The 13,246-nt window shown below is 39.6% G+C and overlaps 1 protein-coding gene across 1 annotated transcript; it reads right to left on the minus strand.

Annotated features, from left to right (window-relative positions):
• Window positions 1-1,068: 1,068 nt before the first annotated feature.
• LOC105045832 (protein DWARF 53-LIKE) lies at window positions 1,069-11,687 on the minus strand. The gene is made up of 3 exons (XM_010924254.4): window positions 10,232-11,687; window positions 3,592-3,838; window positions 1,069-3,362 (listed from the first exon to the last, which is right to left on the minus strand). Exons 1-3 carry the CDS (start codon window positions 11,500-11,502, stop codon window positions 1,329-1,331), a joined length of 3,552 nt encoding a protein of 1,183 aa, XP_010922556.1. The 5' UTR covers window positions 11,503-11,687; the 3' UTR covers window positions 1,069-1,328.
• Between the last annotated feature and the right edge of the window lie 1,559 nt (window positions 11,688-13,246).

Genomic DNA, 13,246 nt, shown 5'->3' on the forward strand with positions numbered 1-13,246 from the left:
ATATATTTATAAATGCTTCTAATGATGGACTGTTAGAAATATCATCACCATCTAGTCTAATTTAGATGCATGAGATGATAGAATTTTCGCATAAGGGAATAGTTTAGATTAAGGTATGAAAAAAGAAATTTGAGACGACATTTTTTTTCATTTGTTTCTTCTCAATTATGTATTATATGATATTGCGACATGTAGAAACTCGTACTGAACCATGGGTTGGATTCTTAGAGTTATTAGTAACTCAAAATTAAATGAAACCGAGATTTCAAGACATGAAATAGTGTGAATAAATAGGTCTCATGTGGGACTAGTTTACCTGTTTAATAGGGCCATATTTTCACAAGCACGGCACAGACTTTTGGACCCTTCATTGAATGCAAGGATATTCTTGTTTTCATAGGACTTACAAATACAAACTTGCACTGGCAAATAAAAATTTGATGATTTGAATTAGTGAAATGCTGAAGTAGTATTGTAAGTAAAACTTCAAATGTATTTGAACTAGTCAAAATTATGTAATAGTGAAGGATGGTAAGGAAAACTTGATACTTACACAATTATATGGGTTGTTCATTTTTGAATTTTGTATTTATAAAAAGATCAATATATTGACATATTACTAAAGAAATCTAGGAGGTGATTGACTGTGTCTATGGTTGGTATCTTTAACCACCATTTCCATCGACATCCTCAGGGGAAAAATAATTGGTATATAACATATTAATACTCCAAATGCTTTGTTTCACTGACACCCAGATCATTAAAAAAAAAAAGGCTCACTTGTAGAAAATACTGTTGGGAGCCAACCAGAGGCAATTTGTTATACCATGCTCATCTCTACAAAATAATCGTCAAGTCACATTTCTGGAAACACAACCATTAGAATGGTACATCAGAAAGTTTCATTCCTTTCCAAACCTTGACTGAAATTTCAGCTAAAAATGCTGCTACTCTTTTTCCCCTTGAACTTGCAATAGGAAAGCAAAGAAGTACTGCTGGGTTAAGACAAGGAAAAAAAGAACCACCAAATTTGCCAAGCAAGAGAATTCCAATGTACAAACTCTGACCTGATTATAAAATTTAGGAAAAATATAATTGGATTGCCACTATTGTAATAATTTCAGAGCAAAAGAAAATAAAAGACGAGGTCCTGCTGACTTGAGACATCAAATGGAACCACCAGATTCGCAAACTGGAAAAGATACCACTTACAAACACTAGACTAAAAAAACCCAGAGAAAAATGAGGAGATTAATAGGACGACAATTATTTCACAGAGGAATGCTAGATACTACATTATGCATATAATTACAGCAATCTTTAAATTGTCAATTTAGACATATCCTTGAGGGAAGGAGGACTCCAGGTGCATGCTCCTCAACAAACACATCCTCACAAGCAACAAGTCTAAGAACAGTTCGAGTCGAGAGCTTGTTGTACCTTTCCCTCAACTCAATGAAGCTCCTGCCAAGTACTTGTTCAAACCAAACATCTAGAGCTCCTCGATCTTCCAATAGCCATGCAGCTGCAAGTATCTGCTCCATTACCTTCACATCAATCTCCAGAATACATTCAGAGCCAATTTTGGCGTGGAAGCTCTTACTGATTTCCCTTAATATGTTATCAGCAAGGGCATCAAAATCATAAGGCTTAAAGTTCACAGTGGCATCCACTGAGTTGAAGAAATCTTCTGCCCATGCCTCTGTAATATCCGATGTAGAGCTATTCTCATTGCTGCTGCTATTATCCATGTCATTTACCTCAACCTCTTCTACAGGCAGATTCAAGTCTAGGAATGTGTTTGGCATCGTATGTGCCCGTTTTGCAGTCCCCAATGATTCGTGGTGCCCTTTGAAGTCATCAGAAACATCCAACTTGCGTTTACTAACAAAAACTGAGGAGAAAGATGCTTGCTTATTCATAGACTTTTGCCTTGAAGCAATCAGCACGTTAACATTTGGATTGCTGCTGGCGGCCTCCGAAACAGGCTGCATCAAAATCTTCATCCGCCATCCCTGAGCTGCAAGAATCCTTTCCTCTGAGAATTTAATTGAATCTGTCCTTGAGGAAAAGGCCTTACCTCGAGCTTTTGTTGCAGTTATCACAAAAATGGTGTTGCTGATGCCAAATTCCCTTCCATGAGAATCAGGAAATTTGCCGGTTAGAATAGCCTGTGATAAGCTCCTCTGAACTAGCAAATCAGCCTTATCCACATTTTCTAGGAAAACAATGGACCATGGCTTCTTGCTTAACTCCCCAGCAATATGATCCACGATTGTCTTGCCTCTGAACATCTCATCATACCCATTGACCTCTTGCTGGCTGCAGATAGTAGTTGGACAATTAATACCAACTTGGCTTAGATCAATGCAGATCAAGTTTTCCTTGCTGCCATATAGCAATTCTGCAAGAGCTACTGCTACTTTCTTCTTTCCAACCTCATCAGGACCCAGAAAAGTGAGCCAGATATCTCGTTTTAGGCTTGCACCACGCCGCCTTTGATCACCTGTTCTGCAACGTACTATAGTTTGACTGATAGCACTCAAGGCTTCTTCCTGTCGACCAACTTTATTGATGAGACTAGTACAGAATGATTTGTAATTACTTTGAACAAAACTTTGACACAAATTGGATGAACTCAGACATTGTTGGTCAAAGGCAGGCACACCACCAGTCTTTGAAACTGAGGGAATGCGCATGAGTGGATATGTACTGTTTGCCAGCAGATCAGGACAAGCAGAGTAAGAATGAGATTGAATGAGAACCTCCGGAATATTTTGGCTGAAATCATCAACCTTCTTGGATGGCAAACGCCCAGAGCAATCTTCCAAATGATTTGTGTGTTTTTGAGTAGCAGAGTGTTCATCCTTGCAAGCTGGCTCATGAAGGGTTCCTAAAACCAAATCTGTCCTAACAGATGTTACAGAGGAAGGTGAAGCATGAACATCATGATCGCCTGAATCTGATTGTGCACCTTGGTCAGACTGGAAGCCCTCCCTCTGAAGCTGTTCACTTTTTGATAGCCTGACCTGAAGTTTTGATATTAAGTCCCTGTTTCTGGATTCAGGAATAACAGGAAGTGATAAACTCTGGCTAGCCATGGCGATCTTCTGTAAATCCACTACCACAGGAAATGAATTTTCATACCCTTTCTGGCTTCCAGTTGAATCAAGATTCTTGCTGTTCTGGTTACTGGCTCTCTCCTTATCAGAAATGCATGGAAGACCAACAATGTTTGGACGCATCTGGAAACTGTCAGTCTCAAACCTCTGGCATCCCTGATGAAGGCGCTGACAATAATCATTCCACTTCTTTTGCAAATCCATTATTTTTACATTCAACAATGTTTTATCATCTTTAGCCTGCACTGAAGAAAAATGAAAGATTTTTACACAAGAAAAAAGAAGCAAAGAAGCTGAAGAAACTCATCTGATAGGTCATTCATTGGAAGAAAAATGAAACCACAATATGCCTCATGATTCAACAAACAGAAGTTTCCAAGGCCAGATTTTATGAGTATTATAAATATATAATGTCTTTGAGACTCCAAAATAAAGGTAAAGACATGAAAAATTTCAACAGTAAACACACCTTTGATGCATCTAATCCATCATTCATACTAAAAACATTAGCTCTCTGCATCCAAGAAGGCACATCCATTGGGTGCTGATCTTCAGCTGAAGTTGAATGTCCCTTCAGAATAGCAGCAACTTCTTGTTCGCATTTGTCATTACAATGCTGGCAGCGGAGTACTGATGGGTAACGGCAGCTTGGCAGACCCTTTGACTCATATATTGTAGGGAAAAGGCCTCCAAATGGAACAAATGAATCCATTAAGCTGGGAACATTTCACAAGCAGCAAATGGTGAGAATTAACTCCACGTGCAAAACAATGCAACAAAAATTGTACATACCAAGATAGCAGAAAGAAAAAGCAAATTTATCAACTAAATAATCAATAAGCACGTTTAGTGCTTTACAAACCAACTCTTATGTCATTTTTTACGTCATCCAATAACCTGCAAGTTGCAGCCTACTAGATAGTCTGCTTATCAACAATAGCAACTTATTTTCTATATGCTGTGCAAATTCCATCTCAAATGGTTATAAAAGTTGAAACTTGTCAGAAAAGCTAGCGGACATTTTTGTTCGCTGAATTACATGCAAAAAGTCTTTATACAGGAAGACATAAAATACAAAAATGAAAAGGGAAATGGGGTTCGACGATTGATCCAATCAAAAGAGTAGATCATTTTTTTAAAAAAAAATCAAGAGCACTGTTTAATAAGTCAAGCCAATGAAAAGAAATAAACCCCCTCATATGTTGACATCAAAAGAAAGTATTTACTCTGATCCATTTGAAGTAATATATTGTCCACACAGATTCTCCTTTAAGAATACTTCTGCATCATTATTATTTCTTTGTACACTTATCAATGCAAAGAAAAGCCCATGGCTTCGCACATAAAACGACCATGTTTACTTGTGTGATTGGTAGCCTAAATGTAATGCATGGTTTACTGTACCAGACTTTACTGCACGACACTGAGCAACCCATACCATACCCATAGTAAAATGATATTTAGTATGGGAACATACCAAGTGTCTGCACGACAAACAGACTCATGCCAATACCATATTAGCATGGTATCCATACAGGTACCGATACCAGTACTGCAAATCATAAGGCAGGGTAAAAACAGATTTAAGGGAGAGGGGAAAAGGAGTGGAGGCAACAAAATCCAGAAAGTAGAAGAGAGGAGATTAAGAAATGGTAGAATCACAAGCAAGAAAATCAATTCATTTGTCAGATGTGCCCCTCTTATAGTGGTCAGACTATGATCTACATAATTTTGAAGCACAAAAAAGATTTGCCATCAACAACATATGATATGTTTAGCCCAAAAAAAAATTGATATTGGCTGTTCCCAGAGTAGATTGGCTTAATGATGCCACTTCAATTAAAAGTTTCCTATATCCATCTTGTTAAAGAAAGGTCACAGAATAGTGTTAGTAATTAAAGTCCCAGCTATAATTTTTCCTTCTTAATTGGTATAACTTGTTTGACTTTTGCCATACCACCACCACCCCTCCGAATGAAATGAAACATGGTCTAGTAAAATTCATTTGGTAAGTCCATAGGTGCCACAGAAACTCACAACTCAGAAGGATATGCAGAGATATCCATATCATAATTCACAACCAGTTTTTCTTAAAATTCATTAGGCTTCCACACACTGTATGATGATCAAATTTCGTGAGGACCCACCTCTAAGTAAAAGGAATAAGCTTGGATCAAGAAATAGCAACAATCAAATATTTCTAGCTTCATGCATCCATCCATGAATTGCTTAAAAAAAAAAATGTATCCAACCATGCAAGAGTAGAGTCCAAATGATCTGCAAAGTACGACTTGATATCTCCATCTCCTTTGTTCCTGTTATACCACAACATTACAGTCTGCTGTTTCAGTGCTGCAGACAAAGCCAACCTGCTATCACTTCTGATAGTTTCATTGAACAATGTGAGCCCAAGCCGTCTTGCTCAAATCAGGAGTTCTTGCGTTAGATGATGGCCACTCTCAATTAGAGAGCTAATGTCTGCATCTTTCGCAAAATGTTATTGAACTGGAATCTTGCATAATGTTTCTTTTATGAAAGAAGATTAATATCAGAAAAAGTTATGATGTAAGAAGCTAGAGAAACACTCTGACAGGGTTCAATATTGTGTATTGCAGAAAATGGAAAATGGTTGAATGAAATGGAAATTATACATGATGAAATTTTCCAGACAGCCTTTCTAGTAACTGTGGCTCCTCTGCTAACTTGAACTAACCAACTGCAGTTCCAACTTCTAGAGAAACAAGATACAGAAACAATGAAGGAATAAGCTTGCCAAAAACAGCATTTGTGCGAATGAAGGAATATCTCGGTACAGAATATGAGAAGGCAATTATGTAGCAATAACAACAAGATGAGGACTTACATGTGGCTTAGATGAAGAAACCTGAAAGGAAGTATTAATTATTTAGCTTCTTCGAATTAACAATTGTCGAGATTGAACTTAAATCACACGTTGTTATTGGCCTTTTTCCTGTTCTTTTATTTATATGCTAACTCACATAAGCTATGCTAAAACCTTACTCTGATTTCAAATGCCAAGATTGCCTGATGCATTGGCTGATGTAAACTTAAGGGCCACAGTTAATCTGGACAAGTATTCTCTAAATTGCTAGTCGAATAAAGGACCCCAAAAGGACAGGAATTGATTGAATATTTAAAGAAATACAGTACATATCAAGCTACAAAACACTTAAAGATGAATAATTGAGATGAATATGATAAATAGAGGCCATATCATGGGGAGCTAATTGCCAACAACGAACAAATAGAAGTATTAATCATCTGTCTCAACCTTTTCAATGTCATAATGTTGGTAACTGAAGAAGGCAAGCATCTGATGCACAAATTGCCTAGCTTTATCAAGAAACACATAAAAGGGCTTAGCTTCATAAAATAATTGAAACATATTATCAATTTATTAAAAACCATTAATAAGTAATGCAACTTTTTCCACAAAGGATCCAATAGACAACATAAACATATTAATACAATGAGACTCACAGGAAAGCTTTAAAAGATGACCTGTCTCACAGAAATAGTACTTGACAGACATAAAATATGCCTGGTTAGAAAATTAGAAATAGAATGGAGATAAGGTATGAAGGAGTGGCAAGAAGGTGAGACTGTAACCAACTTAGAAAGACAAGCAAAACTAAATGATTTGAATCTTGCATGTAGCAAACAAAGATGAGAGATAATGAACTTGCTCATCTCTGGTGATGGATGATTGTAAGTTGTTTGACTAATAAACCAACAGGTTCAAGCATGGGATATAATCTCAAGCTCCATGAAGTGAGTTGACAACTTGGCCAACCAAAGTCCACCAGAGTATTTTCAGTTAATGATTCAAAACAACACAATGTGTCTCTGACTACAATTTAGAAACATAAGAAAGGCACAGGATAGAAGAAACTGGATTTAGCATAGTGAAACAGAGTTTGACATAATTTATGCAATTGCTTGCAAAACGCCACAGAAATTCTAATGGAAGAAATCTCTCTTTTCCATCAACCATGGTATGTATCAGAGAAATATTGCTAGTGAGGAGGAATTTTCTGGCTACACTCCAAAGTATCCTAGAAAAGTTACAAGAAGACATGAAATTTGAGTTTCAAAGTAAGAGAATTAATTAAGCACCACAATTATTTCTGTTCAAATATAACACAGTCAAGTTCATTAATCTTAGAATATCACCCTTGAAGAACATCTTCCTAGCCACTAAAGAGCATAACTTTAATCGAGGTTCATCCTAGTTCACAACTGACAACAATAGTAGATCCCTTCATAATGTATGGAAAAGGGTGAATAGAAGTCACGAAAATGGTGGAGGCAACAGAAAGCCATCGAAAGCCTCAAGGTAGCAGGATGTGAGGTGAGAGCTTGGAGTAGATGGTGAGACCATAGGTCATGTAGTTTGAGTGTTATATAACTAGATTCATGATTGATCAACAAACTAGATTTGGTCGCTTAGTTTCTAGACTCATTAATCTTGTATTATACAATTTTTATATCTTATCACATATTATTGTTGAAATAGAAACATTTTCTTCAATAGGAGAAACAACTCATGATTAAATGCATAATAATATTTTATAACCTCTCATCCAAAACCTCATATCCCATTATCACTATTTGAACCCCAATCATTCATCCTACATCTCACCACCCTATGGCTTCCAATGACTATTTGACACTACTTTTTCATCATTCTCTTTTCACCCTCTTTTCACTACAAGAAGTGAAAATGAGAATTTTTTTCACCATTCTCATTTTTCTCAATTATTCTCCATAGTCAGAAATGGGATTCAAGAGTAATTCAACAAGGTTGAGAAATTCAGAGTTTGGAAAAATTGGGCCATATTCAAAGAAAATTTAGAAGAAAGTTGGAACATCTTAAAAAAAAAACAAAATAACTATTCCTAAATGTGGAAGTCACAAGGAATAAGATCGAGATAGCCACCATGGCCGAGGGAGTGGATGTGGGCTTAGTTGAGGGGGTGGGAAGATGGGCTGAGAGAATAATGCATGTAAGGGAAGCTGACCTGGATCTAAGTTGAGACAGAATCTAGAAGAAGAGAAGAGGAGGAACTTGTAGGATGTCGGTGGGTGAGAGGGAAACGTTGGAGGGTGGAAGAACAGGAGATGTGGCTTGCTCTTACAAAATGAATGGTAGCTTTTTTTAACATAAATAAATTTTCAAGACCTCTACACCCACTGGCTACCTCAGTGCCTTCAGCCATGAGCATGAAATACAACTTCTACGTGGAAACTAGTAGCAAACAGTTCTCTATTTTGTGATTTATCCATATACTTCACGTATTCTGTTTGCCAGTAGCTTGCAAATGAACTTATTACTCGCAAAGTAATTCCATGAGGCTATCAACTGCATATAATCACAGATTCTTTAAAAATTTGGCAAATCTTATTACTATGCTATTCTCCTTAATGCCAACCCAAGATGGAAAGTTGGTGTAAATTATTCCCCATGTGAACAAGAAAAGATTCTCTAGCAGCAATTTTAAGGCATTCATTTGATTTTTTTTCATTAAATTTGGTCGGTGATATCTTTTCTTTATTATCATGCACCTTTGGCATGGTTCTCCTTTCACAAACTTATACCATACAAAACCAAAGTATGTAATGGAGATAAGATGCAAAGCATTCAATAAATATTCCATAGTAATGCTTTCCATCACTATCCCCCTCCCTCAGGTAGGATCATTAAAGTGTGCCTCATGCACCATGGGTTGCATTTCTTCATTTCCCAACAGAAATTTTACCTTTTATGGGATGAAGATCATAATTGATGTGGAGATGTCATTCGAAGATAGTCCAATGTTAGCAAGTCCTCTTGGCATTCTTCTCCTTTGTTCAGTTCTCTATCATGCCTTGATATAAGTGTGATTCATTTGAGAAATCAATTATGCCAAATGGTTAAATTTGAACAATGCCAGAAGCCTAGAATGCAGTTTTAGGCTCTCTTTACCTTGATAATGATTTTTTGTGCTCTTTTTGGTTAAAATTTATGCCCAAACCTAATCATAAGAGATGTTTCAAAAACATTGGCTTAGCTCAAGCCACTTTGGACACTAGATCACTGTCTGCTATTTTGATTGCAAGTCCACATACTTCCTTGGACCTTTTGAGGTCTCCTCTGATTATCGTAAATCAAAAGAGGTGAGAAAGGGTAACAAAAGGACTGCAGAGATGAACAACGACTAGAGATGAACAATGATTGATGTCACCTACCTGCTACTGGCAATTGTGGACTGGTAAAATGTCCAAATACCATACCATATTCCACATTTAAGGGCTGGCATAACTCTAGTCCAGTGGAGACCAACATCCTTGCAAAGGGGAAGGGAGGAAACTGAGCCAGGCACAATCAACACAGATGTCTCAAGAGCAAGAAAGCTATGGGGTTCAACAAGAAGGGCTCTTGAGCATGGAAGATTTGGCATCCAAGGCTGGGATTGGGGTCTCTTTTTTTTCCCTCCAACATATAATTACATTAATAACTGACACAAAGATTTGTTGAATTGGAACGATCACATGGTTAGAGTAGTTGAGCCAACGAATTTAATGGTTCAAGGTGGATTCTCTACAAATCTAGGTCACCACTTTATCCAACCATTATTAGCTAGTGTGTGACGATTGTCAAGCTGGTTAAAAACTATAAGTACGGGTATGCATTTTCCACACCTTTCAATCTCATTGCTTCTCATGCTACAAAAACAAGCAGATTCCAAGAACTGTGTCTTTGTTGTTAACTGGCCTTGAGCTCACAAAATTTGGGCATAAACAGTTAGCATGCAAGTAAGTCATTATTTTGCGCAAGTAATCCAAATGAAGCAGCACAATATCACGAGGCCTGCCTCAAAATAGGATTCCAACTCTCTAACTAAAAACAAACCTTTCTACAAGTAAAACAAGACCTTAAAGTCATCAATATATTCAGGAAATTCAAGGATGACGAGCATAGCTTTGATTTCTAAGAAAAATCTTCTGAGGAAACAATTAAAAATCCTAAATTAAATCAAATAGCCAGTCATATTGATGATTTAAAGTAGAGATCAAAGTGTAAGGGCCCAAGGCACTGATCTACCCACCTGGGAGGCCTGGGAAGCGATCCACCAATCCCCGGCCGTTCTGCGGTGATCGGCAGCAGCTGCAAATCCCAGTCTTTGTCCAACAGAGGATACCGGGACAAGAACTTCATGTAAGTCTCGTATGTGGCCGACCACCCCATCACCCACAGCCTCCCCCGGAGAAGCTCGAGCACCCTGGTCAGCTCCAAAACCACAGAGCTTTGTTTTCCCGCATCGTCACCCCCTTCGACCATCCCCTTCAAATCCCCGATGCTCAAAACCACCCCCGGCTCCTCCGCCTGCCGACCCAGCTCCTCCAACCAGGCGCCGATCCACGACCGATCGTCACCGCTCTTCCCGAGATCCGACACCTCCCTCTCGATGCTAACGAGCCTCAAGCCACGCAGCTCCGGAGGTAGAACGGACCAGTTCTTCCGCTCCACAGTTCGGGCGAAGTCCCGGGCGGCGTCGCCGGCGGTGATGCCGACCAGCATCGGATTCCGGCTGCTCCTCCGGGAGAGGACCTCTCCAATCCTCCGGCAATTGCCGTCGGTGTCATCGGAGCAGAACTGGGCGGAGAAGGGGAAAGTGAAACCCCGTGGCATGAGCGCATCCACGTCGTCCGCAGCCGAGAAGTTGCAGAGGAAGAGCGGCGGGCAGCGGGCGGCGCGTGGAAAGCGGAGGACGGGCGGCGGGGGACGGAGGACGGCGAGCTTGATGTCGCTGCTCCGGAATCCAGCCTCGCCGAAGACCCGGCTGACGACTGGGTCGTCGAGGATGGCGACCACCAGCTGCTGGAGCTCCACTTTGACGCCGGAAAACGACGACGACCCCTGCTGCTGCTGCTGCTGCTGCTGGTAGAGGTGGAACGTGTCCGGATTCCTTCTCTGGTTGGCCTGCGACCGCTTGATGGCCGCCATCAGCGAGTTGGACACGGGCGGATCCTCCGCCGCCCCCGTCTGCTGCTGCTGCTGGTGGTGGTGCGACGACGACGACGGCTGCCTATCCAGAGCGACCCCGAAACAGAGCTCCAGCGCTTTGAACTGCAAGCGAGGGGAGTACGCGGAGCTCCGGGCACGGGACAGTGCGTCTCGGAGGATAGAGGGCGAAGCAGCGGCGCCGGGGGGGGAGGCGGAGGAGGAGGAAGAAGAGGAGGAGAGGAGGGCATACACGACGTGGAGGGATGTGGTCTGGGCATGGGCGCGTCGTCGCGCGACGGCAACGGCGTCATCTAGGGTGGCGGCGGCCTCGGCCGCCAGGCACTGCCGCGCGCTGCTAACCGGCGTCGGCATCCCGGAATACCATATACAGTAATTAAAAATAACCAAAAATCGTCGCCACCAACATTATTAAAAGGGAAAAATAAAAATCTCCGATCTTATCTTATTATATAATAAACAGAGAAACGGGGTCGGAGCAGCGGTTCTTGTTCTTGGCCACCAAAGGAAAGCCGGGAGAAATATAAAAATCGGGGGGAAGTAGTAGAGTCTATCGTCCCCTTTTAATTATATTTATTTGGAGGGGAGGGTAGAGAGAGAAGGAGGCACCCAGCTATCGCTCTCCGGGGCTTACTGGGGAAGCGAGATGCCAAGGGCATTGTCCACTTGTTACAGCAGTGGGGCCCAAGACCAAAAGTGATGGCGGACCAAAGGGAAAATAGAAAAATATATTTCACCGCGCCACTCCACTGCCCGCTTGCAGCACCAACACCTAATGGGTGGTGAGTTTGAGTTTCAGTGCACATTCCGCACTGCAGATCGCCGTCATATTGACATCTCATAAATGAACGGTTACTATTCATTACAAAAATCCGAACGATCATGCGCCCAATAAATAATAGCCTTCCATCTCTGAGATGAAGATGTGGCAGCTATTCAGAACGATGCAGCACTCACAGGGTGCAAAAGATGTACGGCCAACGATCCTAGATCAAGAAGTGGTGGGCTCGTGCATATATCATCCATGTTATCCCCGTATATCACACCACTCTGCGACTGCCTTGGAGGACTCATCCCGTAAGTTTGAAAATAACCGATACCATGAAGCAGCACCCAAAATATGGGAAGGGATGGGTTGTGGTTGTAGTCATTTGCTTTTGAGCCTACATGTTTGGCCGCTAGACTGGTTAATTGCCAGAACGGTAAGATAGGTCATGATCGATTCTTTATTTCCAGTGGTCCCAATCGAATATTGGTTTGCTATTTGCATTATATTGTGCGAATCTTGCTATGACTAGTGATAAGAGGATACAATATTAGATGAATTGAGAAATCTGGATATTGGTTCATCTCCCAATTTTGGATTACAGCGGAAAAAAAAAACTTATTCATAAATGATGATTGCCCGTGTATGGTGTAATAATTGTGATTGCATGCAATCAATATAATACTTGAGTCGTCACATGTTGTATGTGTGTGTATATATAACCATTGCTAGAGGTGAAAGTAGTATGGATAATATCCGTTCAGATCTATTTTCATATCCGGATCTATACGAATATGAACAAAAATTAGAAAATCTGATTAAGTATTTGTATCTGTCAAAAGAAAATGGATATGAATATAGATAGACAACTATCCGATCCATATCTAAATATCCAAATCTACCTGTAATACTATATTATTTTATATAATATTTATCAATTTTTTAAAAAAAATTATCATATAAATATGCTACTAACTCGATTTATCATCTATTTAGTAATATCTTTGATTTTGTGATTATAAAATTTAACTATCCAACTTATATCTATAATTATATCCATATTTTCAATATCCAAATTATATCCGTATCTGTTTAAAATAAATATAAAAATAAATTTTTGTATCCGAATAATATCTATATCCATATTCGTATTCGTTAAATAAAATAAATATGAATATGGATATGCTGGTATCCGATCTGTGTCTGATCTGATTTCAGTCCTAAATTCATTACTATTGTATGATACATAGATAATTATGATAGAAGAAATTATTTTCTAAACTACATATACCATGTGATCATACATGCCATCAATTAAAATTGTCGATTCCT

The sequence above is a fragment of the Elaeis guineensis genome, chromosome 5 (assembly GCF_000442705.2).
Source record: "Elaeis guineensis isolate ETL-2024a chromosome 5, EG11, whole genome shotgun sequence".
NCBI classification, from domain to species: domain Eukaryota; kingdom Viridiplantae; phylum Streptophyta; class Magnoliopsida; order Arecales; family Arecaceae; genus Elaeis; species Elaeis guineensis.